Below are 19,931 nucleotides of genomic sequence, written 5' to 3'. Positions count from 1 at the left end.
TAATATTAGTTCTTCCCAGCTACTTACCTGAAATTTCCATGCTCTAAAGGTAGCAAGTGAACATCTACTGCTTTACCGGATAATTAGGCTCATTAGAACATCAGGAGCTTTATACACTGCCATTCAGATGCAAAGAGTGACTGATACTTGCCTATACTTCACAGCATTAATACCAATTCTAAATTCCCCTCTTAAGCAGAAGAGTAACATGCACAGAGCAACAGACTTGAATAAAATTGTATTTACCGCTTATATTTTCCTTTTGTAGAAATAAGTCCTTTTTTCCCCCCCCTTCTAAATGTATCACAAGAGTAACTTGTTTTGCGGAGAACTCAATGTCTAGGCTTGTGAAACTTAAGTGATGCTTATTTTAGTAAAACAATGAACACAAGTGAAATTCAACTTTGTGTAAGTAATAGCCGAAGAAAAAGCCCTTTCAACAAAGAATGGATAATTTTAACCAAATCTGACCCCATTCTCTGAGCACAAGTAGTTGGAAAACAGCCAGAAAGCACGCTCAAGAAACATTTACAAGCAAATCTGAATTCACACACTCTAAACAGTAGCTGTAAGTAACATACAAAGGATCCCAAACAGTTTTCTGTGGCTCCTTGACAGAACTCAGAAGAGGCAAATTGCTTACATGAACTCATCTTAATTATTATGACTTTGAAGATCTTCAAAGAATAACGAGACAAGCAATTAGATTCTATTTAAAATCTAAATAGGTAACATCAAAGCCAACAGGAACCTGAAGGAATTTTAACCTATTTCAGAAACAGGTCTAACTGCTTGGTATGTTCTTTCTACAGAGTAAATCTTCCTTCAAGAGTTGGTAGCTAAGTAGATTTGAGAAAAACCAACTACGCATAGCAAAACAGCAGGGTGAGTCTCCAGTTAGTAAAAATCAAGTCAGATTTATTGTCTCTTAAAATTTAAAGCAATCATTCCAACATTAAGTCAAAATGAAGCATCTCAATTTGCCTCTACACAAAGCACCACCTTTCCTGCTGCAGATACTTCTTTTATTTTTTCCAAATTCAATTGCTCCACAAAAAAATCTACTGTTGGTTTGTTGTTCCCATGTGTTTGTTTTTTAAAGCCCTGACCACTCATGAACTGTTTTGTAGTACAGATTAAGTTACTAAAAGCAACACATGCCAGCTGTGGGCTTCGATGAGGAGACACCATCCCTCAAAGCACATTGAGCAGCTAAACAAAATTCTTGACCTTAAAGTAAAGAGAGCAAGAGAGGAGACACCATTCAGAAAAGTCCTTTGTTTACAAGAGCTGGTAAGCTGAGTGGCTGATAATGAAGACAGGAAAACGGGATACCATCATTTCTCTTGATTTAAAAAACACACAGATCAGAGGACTGCTCAAACTGCCATTTGTACACATAGTCATTTCTTCAAAAATGAAGAATTCAAATTTTCTTTTAACATGATTTAAAAATCATTACTTACGATCACGACTAAGCACTGTTTCTATAAGTAATGATCTAATTTTCTTCTCCATTCATCTCTAATTATCTTGTAATTTTTTTTGACATGAAAATCTGGATGCCAATACAAACACAGATCAACTTGGATGTTTAAGATGAGCAATTTTCTGGCTTTCACTCAGACCTAGATGAGTTTTGACAGCTGATCCAGCTATAACTGTATTGTGGAAGTTTCTACTCATCTGAAGCATACACCACACCTACAGTTTACATCTGGTATTTTACTACAGATAGAACTGTAAGCTATTGATCAGATTCATTGTTTTGCATAAGAGTTTCCTTAGTTTTTCCAATGCCTTATTTTACCAATAAATGAGATTTTAAATTCACTTTTTTTCTCTGCCTGAACTCTGAGCAAGTTCTCTGCAACCCTCTGCATGTGGCTTGCTGTGGTGAAAATGTAATATTCATAAAGTCCCTGACAATATTTTACATAGAAATATCACAGTAAGTAACATAAAAAAACATAGCCAAAAAGGAAAACCATTCTGCTGATGAGTATATTATACAGAGAGCATCCATCCCTGACAATGCACACCAAAGGGTAAAGTTGCCCCCAAACATAGGCTCAATTCATTTTTTACTAGTAAATGGAGGATGTTCCAAGAAACAGATATAAGGAACAGAATCCATTTACAGAAAAACAAACCTCCATGATATTTAGCAAGCACTTGAAACTCCCTTACTCCACAAGCAAATTCTCAGACTAAGACAACTGAATTCCTTCCTAATATAAACAGGAACATGAAAAAAAAAGGACCATACGCTGCATATTGCCAGTGATCAGTGATGGAAACCTCAGAAACCTCTGTAAAAGCAACCTGCAAAAACCTTCACAAGACAGGTTCCTTGGAAACAGACTCCAGGCAAACCTATCATCTCATACACTACAACTCAATATAACGTGAATCAGCTGGACTGTTAGCTCACCATCCTCATCACCAGGTGTAGTGGGTTTACCTTGCCAAGGTTTTGGTAGCAGAAGGCCATAGGGGTGGCTTCTGTGAGAAGAATCTAGAAGCTGCCCCATGTTAGATAAGGGCCCCGCCGCTGGCCAGAGCCACACCAATAAGCAATGTTGTTTGTGCCTCTGTGAGAGCAGATTTAAGACAGGGGAAAAAACACTGCCAAAACAGCAGCTGGGAGATAAAGGAGTGAGAAACAGCCTTGCAGGCGCCAAGGTCAGTGAAAACGGAGAGGGAGAGGTGCTCCAGGCATCAGAGCAGAAGTCCCCTGCAGCCTGTGGAGAGGCCCCTGGTGCAGCAGGCTGTCCCCCTGCAGCCCATGGAGTACCACAGTGGAGCAGGGCTCCACGCTGCAGCCCGTGGAGGAGCCCAAGGTGGAACAGGTGGACTTGCACTGACGGAGGCTGCGGCCTGTGGAAGACCCCTGCCGGAGCAGATTCTGGGCTGGAGCTGCAGCCCGTGGAGAGGGGTCCATGCAGGAGCAGAGGGTATGGGGGGAGCTGCTGCTGCCCATGGGGGACCCAGGCTGGAGCAGTGTGCTCCTGAGGGATGGACCCTGTGGTATGGACCCATGTCTGGAGCAGTTCTTGAAGAGCTGCTGCCTGTGGGAAGCCCAGGCAGGTCAGTTTGGGAAGGACCCCATGTGAAGCAGGGGCAGAAAGTGACAGAGAAGGAGCATCAGAGACAATGTGCTATAGACTGACCACAGCCCCCATTCCCCCATATCGCTCAGGGGGAAGAGGTGGAAGAGGGCAGATGGGGGAAAGGCATTTCTTGTTTCTTTCAGTTCACACTTCTCTAGTTTGTTACTAAACGGCAATAAATCTTACTATCTCCCTACTCCAAGTCTGTTTTGCCCATTACAATAATTGTTGAGTGATCTCCCTGTCCTTATCTCAACCCTTGAGCCCCTTGCATCATATTTTCTCCCCTTTTCCCTTTGAGAAGGGGGAGTGAGAGAGCAGCCATGGTAGAACTCAGACACCCACCCGAGTAAAACCACCACACCAGGGAAGTCGCTGCCCGCAGAAGAGATAAAAAAAAAAAAAGACCAGCAATTCTGTCCAAAGTGTATCTTGATAATGTAATGGGGGATAATTTGGTCACAAGTACCGACTACTCTTAAATTTCACAGGCCTGAACAAATTTAAGGTTAAATTCATGTAGTTTTTATGATCTATCATTGAAGTCTAAAGTATCATCTCAAGCTGATTTAAACAAGTTCTTTCTGGACATACTACACACACACACACAACTAAAACACCGCTGGGAGCACAATTCTCAGTCTCCATGTGAGAACTGTTCACTGTCCTCCACGAGACTCCAAAACCTCTGTTCCTCAAGTTTTGATATGACAGTATTAGCTTCAGTACTCATGGAAGAAGAACAAAGGTGTTTTAAGCTCTCCTTTACCAGCCTTAGCTGAAAGAGCCTTCCTGTGCCACAACTAGTACCAAAGCCATTCATATTCACCTCAAGATTGATTAAACATCTTCTATACATCCTTGATTATGAACATTACGTCACATGGTACGAACACCAGGAATTTCTGATAGCTTAAATAATGTTGTTTGCCTGGCAACTCAAATCACTAATGAAAGGGAAAAAAGATCCAGATTCACTTAAGAAAAAACAAGATTGTTTCCATCTTCAGGGTCCTCAGAAAGCATTAAAAAGACTGTCTTAGAAAAGGAATATGGACCTCTTCTTTCAGCAGACTACTTCTGTGGAGACTACAGAGCACTGTTAAGCCCAGTATGAAGACTGATGTATAATTACAAATGAATACAAGCCGTAGGAAATAGCAACACTGTATACCAACTCGTCACAAGCTTTCAAGGCTCATGAAACATGGGGAACTGCAGCAGAGCTCCACCTAAAGGGGGCTTACAAAAAAGCTGGAGAAGGACTATAATGCAGGGTAGTGATGGGACAAGGGGTAATTAATGGCTTTAAATTAAAAGGGTAGATTTCAATAAAACATTTCTTCCTAATAGCTAATTGTGAGGGTTCTAAGGCCCTCAAACAGGTTGCCCAGAGAAGTTGTGGATGCCCTACTCCCAGAAGCACTTGAAGCCAGGCTGCATAGTGCCTGGGCAACCTGGGCTGGTGGGAGGTGTCCCTGTCCATGGCAGGGGGTTGGAACTAGGTGGTCTTTTGGGTCCCTTCCAACCCAAACCATTCTAGGACATGATCTTGTCCCTGAAGCTCAGAAGCACCTGTCACCTCCATCTGTACTCAAGAGGCTACTCAGCACACTTTAAAGAGCATAGCCTTACACTTGATTATCCCTCTTGAATACTATCTTGACAACGATCAGAAGTCAACATCCCCTTTGACCACAAGAGGCTTGTAGTTCATTAAAGGACTCCACTATGCATCAGCAAAAAAAATGTCCTAAGTTATTTAACACAAAGGTTCAATATTTTGGTGTGCTATTACTCTGTATGTGGATGACCATTTCCTGGGCTCACTACCACAATTTCCTGTTACCACTGGAGAATGGGAGATGGGCTAAGATTTCCCTTAGAAGCATATCCTCAATCTCAGCTGCCTTTTAAGACTACAGTTATGACATGAAATGCCTATTGTGTATTCACAAGAACTTAAACATGGCTGCTGATTAAAAGCTGAACTATTAGCACCCTACGTCAGAGGACAGTATACTAAAAAGAACTATAAACCAACTCTGAAGAAGGAAATCCAGAAGAGGATATGCCAGAACACCAAGTCACAAAGATGATGAAAAACTCAGGAATAACAGAGCAGCATAGGGCAAAGGAATAAGGATGCTCTGAAATCTTAAGAAACTAATACCATCATTCCCCAACTCCCTGCTAAAAATCAAATTCAAATTGCACAAGTCAGTAAAAAGCACCTAGATTTCTGCTATTAGAAAACCAAAACAATTAGAAGCCACAGAATTTTGAAGTAAGAAAACTAAACTGTAAAGAAATTACAAACCAGAAAGCAACAATCATAATTTCTGAAAGCTATATTGAAGGAATCAATTCAGAGTCAAAAATCACAGGCATTTTGACAGGGAAGGCTAGACAGTTTTCCTTGCTAGGAATTGGCTTGAAAGTAAAAGCTTTCAAACTACTTAGACTAGCCATCCTTGAAACAGTCTTGTCGTGGACTACCTGTTCTCACTCTTATCTTGTTCACCAACTAATTACACCCATAGAAACCAAACAAGATGCTCACATACTTAAGTTGGTGCTTAACATGCAAAAACTTCAACTCTTTCCCCTAAGACCAAAAACTAAGTTTCAGAATTAAAATATTTCACAGAAAGTGGGTCCAAATTTGTAGAGAAAGTTTCACTTACCAAAATGCTGTGTACTTTAAAAAAAATAATAATTCTCAAAAGATGATCCTCAATGTAATGAGTTCTTCTGACATCAACAGAACACTTTATGAAAAGTATTTTTTCACATTTAAGGTAATTATTGAGTATGACTATAATTTAGATGCTATGCCAACACAGACCGCTTTCAGAATCCCTTTCCCTGACTGAAGTCTACTGATCTCTAATCTGAGGTTAAAACTGATTTTATGATTTTTCAACAGAGGCATACTCCTCATTTTGCTTTTACACTAATGACGATCTACATATTAAAAAAAAAAAAAAAAAAAACAGTATCTCTCCATAAGGATACAAACCTGTTCTTCTTCTGTAAAAGGTACAAGTGCCAGTGGTGGCAGGGGCTCCTCTTGTAAAATAGGCAGAAACTCCTTATCCAGAAGGTCTGAAGGTATCTATATGAAAATTAAATAATAGGCAGTTACTTGAAATACCGAGATACTTTCATTTCAGGGATGATGCCACATACAGGATAAAAATTCTTGCATATATCAATGTCAACTCTATCTACCCAGTACAGCAGTACTTTTAGTAACGTAATTGGAGTAGGTGTAACTCTATTAGAAAATTACTTCCCCATTAAAAAAAAATGTACAGACAAAATAACAAAGCACCCACCACCTACCAACTGAAATATCTACAGCACCAAGATCATATACAACAGAATTTCAAATTGTACACCAATTCAATTTAAATCTGAACCAAGTGAAATTTTATCTGTTTAACAAAAACAAGTGTTGCTTTTCTAAGTGCAGTATACATTTATATCCAGACTTTCATTTCAGTAGATTAACAGAATTACCATATATAGCACAGAGGTTGTATTTGATTGAAAGACAGTATTTCTAATTTAACCAACAAGGAGAATGAAAAAACAGTAAAAAGAAACTATAGATATAGATTTATTAAGCAAAGAACATTGATCATTATTTAAATCAAAATAAATTTGAACCTTAATTCTTTTGATGGCAGGTCCATGAACAGTTGTGAGCTTAAGCATGTGGACAAGAAGCTACAATCAGTGCCAAGTGAACTCTAGATATGCCAACAGAGAACTGTTTCAAGAACACCTAGTTCACAATACTGGAGTAGTCCTTATGGACCTGGGACAAATTTAGTTGAAGCAAAGCAACCCAGTGTTTCGGGATTTTTTTTTCCCCATTTGGGTATATGCTAGCAAAAGTCTGCTTTCAATCATGTTTTCTTTTAATCAGAGATGCAACTTCTCCTAATACTCAGCCAGCACCAAATGCTGATGACAATGAGAAGAATCAGGGTTCAAGGCACAGCTTAGGCTTAAAAACAGTGAATCTAGTAGTTGACTACAAACTTCATCAGGAATCCTTTTAGTCTCAATAACTAGAACCACTCAACTGCATAGAAACATATCAAAAGACATCCAAATTGTCTGTTAGAAAAGCATGCCGTACTCTAATAATAATGCAATAATAACGCCCTTCTGGCACACATGCATGTGGAAGAAATAATCTTTTGGACTATTAATGACTATTGGTGAGCTTCCAGTAGAAGAACACTAATTCAGAACAACTTCATAATATGCTAACTGTAGAGGTCTGAGTATCATCTGATAGCATACACTCTACATGAAACAATGACATTTGACAAGCTGACTTATTCAAGCATTAACATTAGTGTTTAAATCACAACTTCTCAAAGTACAGCAGGATAATTCTGTATGTAAAAACACAGCTTTAAGCAGTAACACACTTACCAGCTTCTGAAAAATCTTTGACATTCAATGCCCTTGAATCTGTGTATAAGCAGAGCAGGGCCCCCAGCACTGTATGAGAATGTCAGCACATTCATGGTAGGGGAAGAGCATGGAGGTGTGCATGCACATCTACGTGCAAAGCCAAAGACGCAAACTGAAACAACTTCTTGCCATCCCTCCCTGACTTGAGGATAAGGCTCTTGGAGAGATTCAGACTTCCAAGTCACTATGTGCCTGCTGCAACAATAAACCAATCTCTGTCACCATCTACATAACAAACCAATGTTTACAAATGTGGCATGTATGACTCATTTACCTGAAATGCCCTCTGAAATATGACTTCTGTATCATGGAGAACCTCATTTGTAATTACACCAGATGCAAGTTCTTGACTTTTTACGTTATTTTAAATTACATGTGCTAAGCTGTATTTGTGACTTGAGTCCCAGAGAAGAGAAGGGCCTGAGGACGGCTGACTGGGCTGGTTACCTGCTAAACCAAACTGCTTTAAGTGAGGGTAAGTGGGGGCTCTGGCCACTTTTTTTTAGGCAAGTTGCTAGTATGATTTATTGCCCAAATTTCATGGTTAATCAGATAACTATTTTAACTATGTTAAATGAAAACCTACCGAGACAAGGCAATCTGAGTGGCTGCAAAGAGACTTTAACCGTCAGCCACCTATGGCAGCACATCTGAATAAGACTTTTTTTCCTCAGGGTATACAAGAATTTGCCACTCTGAAGTGGCAAAAAGAATTAAACATAATGAATGCAGTAAGAGTGGATCAAACGAGCACATGTCCACAAAAAAATCAGACCTCTTCAGTTCTTTGCCAAGGGATACACAATTTCTGTGTCCATAATCACAAAATACACATAACTATCCCTAATCACAAGTCTGTGCACATACACACATCAGGCCTCCTTCCTCTTCCTGCTTACCTTATTATCCTTTAGAAAAAGTGCCAACATTTCTTCTCTCCCATAGCGATAGTCTGCTAGTTTGTACTTTGGCAGAGCCGGAGACAGAGGAGGGGATGTCACACTCCCACCACTAGACAAAGCTCGCAGCCTAAAATAAAGCAGAAACAGCAGTGAAAATTGAATTGAGAAGAATGCATCCTCAGCTCCATTATACTCTCTGCACATTCAGAGATTTGGACAGAAAATAAATCCAATCCTGAAAGCAGAACAAAAAACATTTACTAATCTAGCTTCAAAACACAAACTTAGTGCTTCAACAAGAAGAAATACATTCCCTCATTTTTCCTGCAGCCAAAAGAGAGAAAATATTCCCAAACACTTCTTAAAAAAAATTCAGTTAATCCCCTGGAGAACTCCTCTATGCTGACTGTGTAGTGAGCTAGCTACACCCCTGAACCCCTTAACTATTTCCACTATGTGCACAAAAATCAGTTTTATGATGAATCTTCCATAGATCAATATTGACAACAGCTTTTTTTGACTCCTAGTTCACAACAATAATTCTTACCACACTAAGGACAGTGCAGGAAACAATCTATTTTAAGGAAAAATTCAGATATTTAGTAAAGTTTAATAAACAGTGAAAGACAGCAAATTTCACAAAGAAGTTCATTCCTCTGTCATTGCAGTTACTACTACTCCAAATTCCTTTTGCAGTAAGTAAAATTAATAGCATTTCTCACTGTGTATCTCTCATAGTTGCATGTTTCAGTATAAAAGCTGTAGTAAACATAGCTACACTTCCCTTCTGAGACATTTTAAGCAATAAGCTAACTTAGGACCAAATTCAGTATTTATCTGTCATCATAAGTCACACAGGCAACCTACTCAACCACTTGCAGGTAGTATCTGGCAGTTATGTCATTGATCCCACTCAGATTTGTTTCATTCTATACAATCATTTATTCAGCTAGCCAGCCACCTTCTATTTTCAAATCTGAACAATGTTCTACAAAAGGATGCAAGTCAAGAAAAAAGAACTAGGTCATTTTTCTATGCTATCCTTTCACATGCATTTTAAACAAGTAAAACAATGGAAATGACTTCAAACAATTTCAAAGTTCTTGGAAGGAAAGCTATCTAAAATACTGATTCAAAAGCCACCTTTCACCTAATTACTGAAGCATGCTTTCTGGGGGTTGTTTTTGTTTTGTTTTCCTCCTTTCAACTGCATAGAAAGGAAATTTACAAGTCTAACTAGTATATGTTTTTTTGTTTGGTGCCACCCAGTGGCAGTTCCTTTACATGTCACTTCCAAATCAAAAATGCCTGAAGAGACATTATTCAGAGGATTAGATGGATCAATGTAACGTTCAACTCCAATCCAGATTAAGCGTGACCTAGAGCTTCACTATTAAGAAGTGATACAGCAGCATACATGACACACCTGAGTATACCTCAGCCCAAACGAATTACAAATCTTACAGGAGTAATGGAATAAAATTATAAAAAGCAAGAAGCACAATAAAGTATAACATACTTTCATAAATAAACTGCTTTTCAAACTAAATGGAGACTGAAGTCCTTCAGTATGACACACCAATCAAATCACCGTTAAGATGGTTTTTTTTCTTTAAAAAAGTTATCCCCCCCTTTTTTAATATATCTTTGGCTTCCTTCCATCAATGAATCCAATCATGTTTGTTACACTGAAGAGCACTTCAGCATAAGCTATCTGCCTAGTGGGTATATTTATAGATAGTGATAAAGTCATTCTTTAACCTTCTTTCAATCCAAGACAATAGACTGAGCTCTATTGTCATTGTTTTCTGAGCCACAAATCATGTATTTTTAATATCCCACTTTTTTTTTTTGTGAATTATCTATCAAAATGTCAGCAAAGTGAATATGTTGTTCCAGTAATAGCCTTACCATGTGCTACACGGTAGTTATACTTCCTATAACCACTCCACACATTTATACACCTAAGGATCACATTACTCTTCAGAAACCACACCAGCTAAAATTCTTGTTTGCTATCTCAGTCATTAGCAATTTAAAAAATGTAACAAATACTGGAAACTTATCACACCTGTGCAGTTACTCTTAAGCAGAAGCCAGGACATGTCAGACAAGCTGAAAACTTTCTACATCAGCATCTCTATACAATGCCATGGATTCCCTTATTGCAGCTTTTCAATATAAAAAAGGGGGCTTATAAAAACAAACTTTTTTGTTCAGTCCAATAATGACAAGACAAGGGGGAATGGTTTTAAATGGAAAGATGGGAGATTTAGATTAGAGGTTAGGAGGAAATTCTTCGCTCAGAGTGTGGTGAGGCACTGGAACAGATTGCCCAAGGAAGTTGTAGATGCCCTATCCCTGGAGGCATTCGAGATCAGGTTAAATGAAGCCCTGGGCAACCTGATCTAGAGGTTGGAAGTAGGTGATCTGTGAAGTCCCTTCCAACCCAAGCCATTCTATGAAAAAAGTTTGCTTGCATACAGCATTCAATCTGCTGATGACAGTGTACAAATTTCCCTATTAGTATGAATCACATGGGAAGACCAAACAACAAGAAAGCTATCTTCCTCACTTTGTATTCCTCTGAGATCATGAAAATGATTCCTCTGCCAGTACTTGGTAGCAACATGAATGGAATGCACAACTATAACAAACTCATTTCATACACAAAACAAATTTTAAAAATGAAGGGTAACTTTATAATACCGCTTTCAGCAACAGGTCAGGGACTGTGGTGAAGCAGTAAGGAACAAAGGCATTATATCCCATTCAGTCTTATAATCTACCCAGTCTCACCAAAGGACTGAAGTCCATAACAGTCTTCAAAGAATTTAGATAACGTTCTTGAGTCACATAAAACCGGAAAAAAAAAAACACTCACCATTCAGGCCCAAAGTTAAGTGTCTGAGTTTCTGCTGCCATTGTTTCTTGTTCTACTCCTCTTTCTTAAAAGTGTGAACCTGAAAAATAAAAATATTTAGTATGAGAACAAGATTAATACAGTGCTCCGTAAATACTCCAATGTGCCCTGCCCATGGCAGGTGGGTTGGAATTAGATGATCTTTAAAGTTTTACCAACCCAAAGCATTCTAGAATGCTGAATTTCTTTCCAATAAAAAATATGCCTGGTCATGCAAAAAAAAAAAATCACTATTTTTTTTTTTTTTTTTAAATAAGTAATCCATTCCAGCTAACACAAATTAATTTACAAGTATGGGAGCAACTGCATCAAGATCTCTTGGTTCAAATTCCTCTTAGCAGCTCAAACAGGTCACTGGATCAGTGGGGTCCAAGGAAACAATTTGTACAATCAGCCTCTTGTCAAATCAGTGATTATCACAAGACAACCAAACATGGAGAATTTGATGCATAATCCTCTCTGTGAGAGCAGTAATGCTTAATTAACAGAATTGCAGCTTCCTGACAATAATAAGAGGATTAAGAACAACACCAGAATTACAGCAAGAAAGATTGGCCAGTTGACTGTCAGAGTATTCAATAAGTTTCCACTGTTCATTCTTGAAAAATAAGCCTCCTAAAGATCGAGTATAGCCAATGCAGTGACATCCTCCAAAATCTGCAAGCAGATGATAGTATTTTTACTTCCTTAGATTTATTTAGCTTTATTAAGCAAAATATGCACAACTTCAGACATCAGTTACTCTCACTCCTATTGGATAGGTTCCTAAAGCACCTAAGTGAAGGTCAGCTGAAGTTCCTATATATCAGGAATATATGGACAACGGCAGACAAAGCCATACTGGATGGAAAGGTACAAGACCAAAGCTACGTGGTTTTCTCTATGAGAAGCAAGTCCAGCCACATTGTTGTGAAGCAGTGGCTTTTGCAGTAAGAAAACAGCTCCTCTTTCCTTCCAGCAACAGCAAAATACAAATGCAAAGAGGAAGTCTTTGTTTTGTTTTTAATATCAAACTCACGGTAGCTGAAGCCAGTACCACCCCCCCCCCCTTCAAAAAAAAAAAAAAAAAAAAGGATTTGAAGCATTACCTACAGAAACTGGTTGATTAGACTTCAAGAGCCATAAAGACAGATGGCAGGGAGGGAGCTTTGCTCTATCAGAATTCTGTTCCTTAATAGACCTAAGGACTAAATAAGGAGCTTGGTAAGTTCGTCTGTACTTTGCATGAAAATGTGATGGAAAAGAAAAAGGCAGATAAAAGCAGAAAGGGCATTAGTTTCTGAAGAAGAGAAAGACAAAACTGAAGTAAGCGGTTTTCTAATGTATGTACTGCTGAAGTTACTGTACTAAAAGAACGCCTAAAAATTAAAAGCCTGAAATTTAAAAAGTCTAAAAATTGCTCAAATTGCTTGGGCAGACCTCACCAGATCTTTTGGGCACAGACACTAGAAATAATTGCAAAAATATTACAAACATTACAAAAAATACATGAGCCAAATGTTGTTTGGCAGGTTTAAGCTGCAGGAAGTGTTGCAATTATTTATGTTTGTAATAATTTGCAAAAAAAATACAAATGCACAATACTTCTATGTAACAAAATGGGATCATCACTGCTTCATGCATCAGAAGGTAATACAGATTAGAATCAAAGTAAGCAGCTAGTCTCAGAGGCCTAATTTGAGATTATTTTCATCCGCCTTTTTTGTTTTAAAGCAGCCAAAACTCATTAAGACACTGAAGACAAATACATTCATCAGTTCCCCAAATCAAACTTGAAAGGCGAAGTCAGGTGACTAAAGAAGATGCACAACAGGCACCCGTGAAAACATCGTGGGGCAGTTCAAGAATATAATCACGCACACGTTGGAAGAGAGAAGCCCCTGACAACCACCAGCAGTGCACTGCTGCATTGAGTGGACATCTGTCCCATCGCATCCTGCGGTGCCTCTAATCCTTCTGCTGGGGAGGGTGGAGGAAAGGAGCTTCAAGACCAACCCATGTGGATCACCAGAGAAGCTGAAATTCTTAGTTCCTAACACTGAAGTTAGTGCAGCATCAGTAGTACAAGAAAGGCTAGCACTGAATGTTAAACTGCAATGAAAACAGCTGAAAAGCGTCAGATAAAAAGATAATGAACTAAAAAATGGTTAATAACAGTTTGCTGGTTATGGACCCCCTGGACCTTACCCCTCTTCAGCCTTCCTCAAACCTGAAGTTTCTTTCTCTATTAGACTCCTCAAAGACTGCTAGTCTCATCCCACTGTGCTGCAAAATAGTTTCCCTTGGTCTTTTGACCACCACAGCTTCAGTTTGGGAACCAAAGCGTGGTGACTTCACTGTCTTCCCTCTATCACGTTCAGGCCCTCTATCACGTTCAGGTACGTTACCTTCTCCCTTGAAGTTATGCCTGTAAGAATCTTGAATTGAAAGACATCTGTAAGTGGATGAAATTGTAGCTGAACAAGAGAAAAAAATAACAATAAAAACACTCAGATCTGTAGATTTGAGGTTTAACGGGTGAATTTACTCTAATAGGCAGTATTACCCAGAGATAAGACATGCATGGAAGAGAAATTACAGGCAAAGCAGCACTCTTGAAAAGGAAGCACTCTGGAAACAGATACTGATTTGGGAAGAGGGGGCCAAGATGACACTCAAGAAAGCTGAGATGCCAAGAAGAGCACACTGAGCCATGTCAAAGCAGACAAGACAGGGAAAACAAAAACTCTGTGCTGCTGCTATCGACTGGTTCACAAAGTGGCAGTCAAAAGCTGTGAGCATAAAAGGCAAAGTGGAGAGGAGCCTCTGACAGGGACTGCAGAGCACCTGCAGTCAGCAGGTTAAGGAGAAGCTGTCCTAACTGGAAAGGCAAGTTGGGATGGACCACGCGATGCTCACACAGAGCAAGGAGTCAGGGTGGAGCAAGAAAAAAGCGAGGGACTAAGAAACGCAGGACCTGATCATTCGTTCATTTTCAGCTCTTTTGACCAAGGATCAGGTCTTTGTCTAGTTAATTCCTTAGGATCTAATCTTCCATGTAATAATTAAAATGTTAATTTGGGTCTTTTTAAAAAAAATCTACACTGTCTCCTTACTCATCAAGGATGACAAATTACAAAATATGCATACATAGCTATTATACTTCCTCCTTGCTATAATTTGATAAGGTTTAGCCCCTTTTTGAACTGCAACAGTTTTGTAAATTAAGATATTTTCCAAATTAATGGCTACTGATTGAGGAATCCACACAACCACAGTTTTTAGATGGACAAGGAACATACAGGGAGAGTTTTAAGTCTGAACAAGAAATTGAGGCCACATTTGGATGAAATCCAGTTAGTATCACTGGCTGGGCAATACTACCTGAGGATTTCCCACCACTGCTCCAAAGGACAATTTTTTGGTCAAGATTTTCTTCAAATCGGGTCGGTCCTGGATCCAAGTGCAACCCTACCAACAGTTGCAGCTTTCCACATCAGTTTTGGGGAAAACATCATAAATTGGAATTCCTTCCTAAACTGGAACCAAGCCACGTTTTCCTGGGGCACTACTGCAGCCACAGACTGGCTACCAGCACACAGGACTGCAAAAAGAAATCACCAACCCTGGACTGGCCAGAGGAAAAAACACTGGTTCTACCTTGTCAGCAGCTTAGTGCTCTGGAAGTCAGAAGTCCATCCACTGAGCACACACAAAATGTAATCCAATAATGTTAAGCCTTTAAGTGGCTTTCCCTTGCAATTAACAGGCGGTAATATAGGTAGAGAAGTTTTTTTATCAGCAACACTAATTTCATCGGTTTGCTTTAGGTATAATATTTTAGCAAGCTTGTGTTTATTATTATTATTCAAGTTTTCTACTTAGGATCTGACAAATCTACTGAAGCTTACGCAAGTATTGGCTTCAAACAAGTTCGAACTTGATTCTATCAGATAGATTTGTGTTAAAACACGTAAGAAAATATTTCAGTTCAAAAATCTAAGGGCAGTTTTACAACTATTCTGGCACATTTTGGCCGTGAGCTCTATTTTGTTAAAACATGTAGCTATTTAACAGCTATCTAGGCAAAAGGCTGCTTTTCAGAAATGTTGAAATATTTGAACTACCATGTTCTCCAGCCTTTGCACAACCTCTGGATTTTACACAAAACAGTCACTTTAAGGCTCATCCCTTACTTGTGGGTGCCTGAGTTAAGATTTTCGGGAAATGCTCAATTCCTACAGCTCCATTTCAGAATTTGGCCACTTTGTACTACACGGCAACCAATCTCATCAGGATGCGTTGCTGCCTGCAATGGAGATGCACAGCCTTAACATCCCAAGTTTGAGGCTATGCAACAACTGCATATAGGTCTACCCATCTCATCTCTCCTACAGTTAAAATAATTAGATTTAGGCTGTCATTGCAATTTATAGCATTGGGGCTGCTGCTTGCTCAGTCTTTTTTTTAATTACTGTTATTAACTTTGCAGACCTAAACTTTGGCAAAGCATACACAACTAGCATCCTTCATGCACCCAGCCATTTTATTCTGACATCACCAGCCGTTTGATCTAAGATGTGTAAGTATCCTTTCCTTCCTTTTCAAGGTAGCTCTGCTGCTACTGTAGGTTTGAAACAGTTTCTTTAACTAAGAAATTCACTAAGAATATTTGAGACCCAAAGAAAGTCTAATGCAAGCAGATTTAAGAGCAAGGAATTGGGTTTGCCTAAAACATGGAACAGGAGTTTAACAGTAGCGCTTCACTACACAACAGCAGCATTACAACAGGACGATAAAACTTCACATTTGCAATCAGCTAAAGAAAGCATCCACCAGGCACTACTACAGCTAACTAATTTCAGGACCATTAATGGTTGGAAAAAAAAAAAACAAAACACGTTAGCTGAGCATTAATGCTGATTTTCTCTAATTCTTGATAAATCAAAGAAAATCCAGAGCCATATGCAAGCGAGCTTTTAAAGTTTCAGCACAGTGGTAAACAGGATGACTCAGGTAGCTACGCTATCAGTCTGTTAGATATTAATCATAAGCTAAAGCAGACAACACTGATTAAAGGACACTGACAGAATTAAGGCCAACCAGCATGGATTTACGGAAGGTACTCAATCAGAATATACTTTAAGAGTAGACATTTCACTGCTCGAGTAGCTGAAATAAATTTTAACATCTGCAGGACATCTCAATTAAGCACAATGCTAAAAAGGACAAAGTCATCCAGAACTGCCTGATAAGTCTCAAATCACCATAATTTATTTTTTTTTTTTTTTAAAGACTTTCAACCTTCTCTCTTTTAAAGAATCTACAAAAAACAATCTCAGAACAGAAAATATTCTCAAAATACAGAGAGAGTACAAATGTAAGTAGCTATCCTAGACTGCCATGGAATTTGTAACAATGGCTCACATTACTTCTAAATCCCAGGGATGATGAGAATGGGTATGGTAATGGAAATGACACATCATCAATAAAACCATCATGAATTATTCAATTACTTGGTCCAGTATAGCAGGTTGCACTTAATAGGGCCAAGCATCCAATCAAAAGACTCACGAGCAGAAAATATAGGTGATGTACAACAGATGCAAGACTACTCTGGAAAAACAGAGTCCTTAAGCAACCTGAGATTTATGACAGTGATCAGCTGAAAAGGAACATATGATACAACATGGACTAGAAAAGCTAATACAAAACACTGAATAAAGAAATAAGGAAATGCAGAGCAAAGAAGAATACTGCTTTCAGTTCTATTTTCAATAAGGCCAGAAGGCTGATAAACCAGGTGTTCAGAAACTGATAGAACATGACAGATATGCCTTACAGTGAAAAAAGACAAAAAAAATCATCTAAGCTCTATTTATTGATCTTAAAGAGCAATTTAAGAAATATCTTGCTCAGTCTGTGAATTATCATGCAAGTAAAAAAGGCTGAAGACCCAGGATTATCCAGAGAATGGACTGAAGCAAGAAACTCAGAGATAACTAACAGAGTAAGCTGTTTCCAGGTCAACACCAGATGATTTTCTAAAAGGTATGTTCTAGTTTAAGCAGGAAATTAATCAAAAAATCCATTACTCTTATTACACGAGATGCCAGACAAGTCATAGTAGTCCCTTCTGACTTACTGAGTCTTTATCCTCATAAAGGGAGTGAATTTTTCAAGCCCTATCTACCCACATGCCAAGAAGTTTTCCCTAAAGGAATAATGTCTGAGCCATCCATTTCTCCAGAAACTATACCTCTATTACAGTTGCATTTTCAGATCTCTTTTTAAGTCATGTCTTTACTGTCTCAAATCAGTGCATAAATCTCAGCAATTTCTGGTCAAATACTGCCTGCAACATTCTCAAAAGGTAGGACCAAACTGACCAGCTTCTGCTCACTTCTACATTCACCAAAAACTTCAGGGAACACTGCAGCTTGCAACGTGCTTCACCACTGTCAGAAATGACCAACACAACAAGTAGGAACTAAAGCTATTTTGGGATAGGATGACAAGAGATTACAGAGACCTGCACACCTAACAAAATCCAAGAAAAATAAAGCAACAATTAAATACCGAATTGCCAGATGGTTTCTGCCTTTCCTACCTATTGTGAACTTGGTGGTTACAGGAAGGGTAGAGAGTTATCCACTTCTTGCTTCACCTGAACACGAGCAAACATGAAAGCTTTTCCCCGTGTGTCAGCCAAAAAGCAGTGTGACCTCCACCTTTATTACAAGACCTCAGCCAGAGGCAGACAGCAGCGATTAAGCTCCAAGCAGAGTCAGGGGACCACACCCTTGGCCCTGCCACTGGCTGGAACACAAACCACTTCTCCTTCCAAATCCTGGCCCAAAGCTCTGCCAGCACTGTTTCCTAGCCGAAAATCACTTTCACATCTGTCTCTACCTTGTACATAGAAAATCTGCTGCTAGGTAAATATTTAGCTCGTGTTATTCCACAGAGCATTACAGGTCAGGCTGCTGAGTTTGTCTACCTGCTTCTGGTCAAGTGCTTCACCGCCAGTAGCAAGGCTACAGGAATGCAACCAAGAAGTCAGTGCAGCATTTCTCTCCTGCTTGTCACACACATTACACAGCCCACGTGTGTACCTGAAATGGCAGAGCACAGTTTCAGACTACATCCACTGAATTAGCCTGGGCTGTTGTGGTTTTCTGGTTTTGCTTTCATTACCATTTCTACAAGCAGTTTCTTTGGGCTTTGTAGAAATCTTCCCTCCCTGCCTGCTCCCTTAAGGTTTCCTATGCATGCAGTTCTGAGGTGTCCTATACTCTAGAAAAAATAATATTCAATAGTCAGAAAGTGTCAAATAAAGAGTCTCAGCAAAGAGAATTAGTATGTGTATCAGACTGCATGTGTTCATCAACCAGGAAATTAGAAATTACCTTGTTACTACATATGAATTACTTGAGTTTTTAATAGCTATCACTTTTTTTTCTATTTATGTTATTATTACTAAAGGCATTCACTTGCTTTGATCTAAGAACTGTATCTTTGTAAGCTAATCTGTGATGCTATCCTGATCCTGTGCCTTAGGATAACCTAAGTAGAGAAAATGACATATTCAGATGATTCAGCATTAACTGTGACTAGTAAAATTTCCACTGGTTTTAAGGGTAGTTAAACCAGTCCTCTAATTTATTAAATCACATTATTAGTTGTTCATACTTTCAAGCCTTACCAGGTGCTGTTTCCATGATCAGCCTCTCTCATTTCTATCGCACACATTATCCAGCCTAATGCTTGACACCAGCCCTGCTGTGAGCAGGCAGCCACCAAAGGCTGGTCTCTTCCAACCTCTGCTGTCCTCTGATTCTGCCACACATGGCTCACAAATCCCGGTTTGTAAATCCATTACTTACCAGTCACATCAACTCCTTGACACATCTATCCATTCGTCACCACAAAACTTCACCCAAAGTGATCTGTATATGAAGTTTTCCTTCTGTTCCTTCCTATCTGAACTGACACACTGCCATATCCAGACCACAGATCTGCTTTTATCCAATCTGATCTACACATGTGGAATTACAGTCTCTGAATCTCCTTGTAACACAAACCAGCATCTTTAACATAAAATATTATCAACATTATCAACAGAATATAATGCATTCCAATTTATCGTCAGTGACGGGGGGGGGGGGGGGAGTATTTCTGTACTGAATGAACATGATTAAATATGTGGGAAGAGGACAAACTTCACAAAGTACAACGCATCACGCTTACTTTCACTACTGTAACAGCTCTTTAACACGCAAGAGTGTATTTTCAACCAGTTTATTTTCCTGACATATTACATGTTAAGTTCACTTATCTGTTCATAATGACAAGTTAAATATACAATAGACACTGATGAGGGCATCAAATAATCATTCTACCTCATTTGCCTAGATCCTTAAAAACATACAGCCAACAAGAGAAAAAACTGATGCACAGCTTCAATAATTAGCTGAAGGAATCAAAGACTAGAAAGCAATCCGAAAGGTACTGTCA

General features: G+C 39.0%; 1 protein-coding gene across 9 annotated transcripts in view; it reads right to left on the bottom strand.

Annotated features, from left to right (window-relative positions):
• Positions 1 to 19,931, bottom strand: part of GIGYF2 (GRB10 interacting GYF protein 2) — a 78,662-nt gene that overhangs the window by 54,801 nt on the left and 3,930 nt on the right. For all 9 annotated transcript variants that reach the window (XM_068692299.1, XM_068692301.1, XM_068692303.1 and 6 more), the window contains 3 exons: positions 11,397 to 11,475; positions 8,510 to 8,639; positions 6,136 to 6,231 (listed from right to left, as the gene is read on the bottom strand). In XM_068692299.1, coding sequence (XP_068548400.1) covers positions 6,136 to 6,231; positions 8,510 to 8,639; positions 11,397 to 11,437 — 267 coding nt within the window. In that variant the 5' untranslated portion in view covers positions 11,438 to 11,475. The remainder of the gene's footprint in view (positions 1 to 6,135; positions 6,232 to 8,509; positions 8,640 to 11,396; positions 11,476 to 19,931) is intronic.

This window comes from Anas acuta, chromosome 9 (genome assembly GCF_963932015.1).
Source record: "Anas acuta chromosome 9, bAnaAcu1.1, whole genome shotgun sequence".
Taxonomy (NCBI): Eukaryota; Metazoa; Chordata; class Aves; order Anseriformes; family Anatidae; genus Anas; species Anas acuta.
This window is presented reverse-complemented; position numbering and strand designations above follow the sequence as displayed.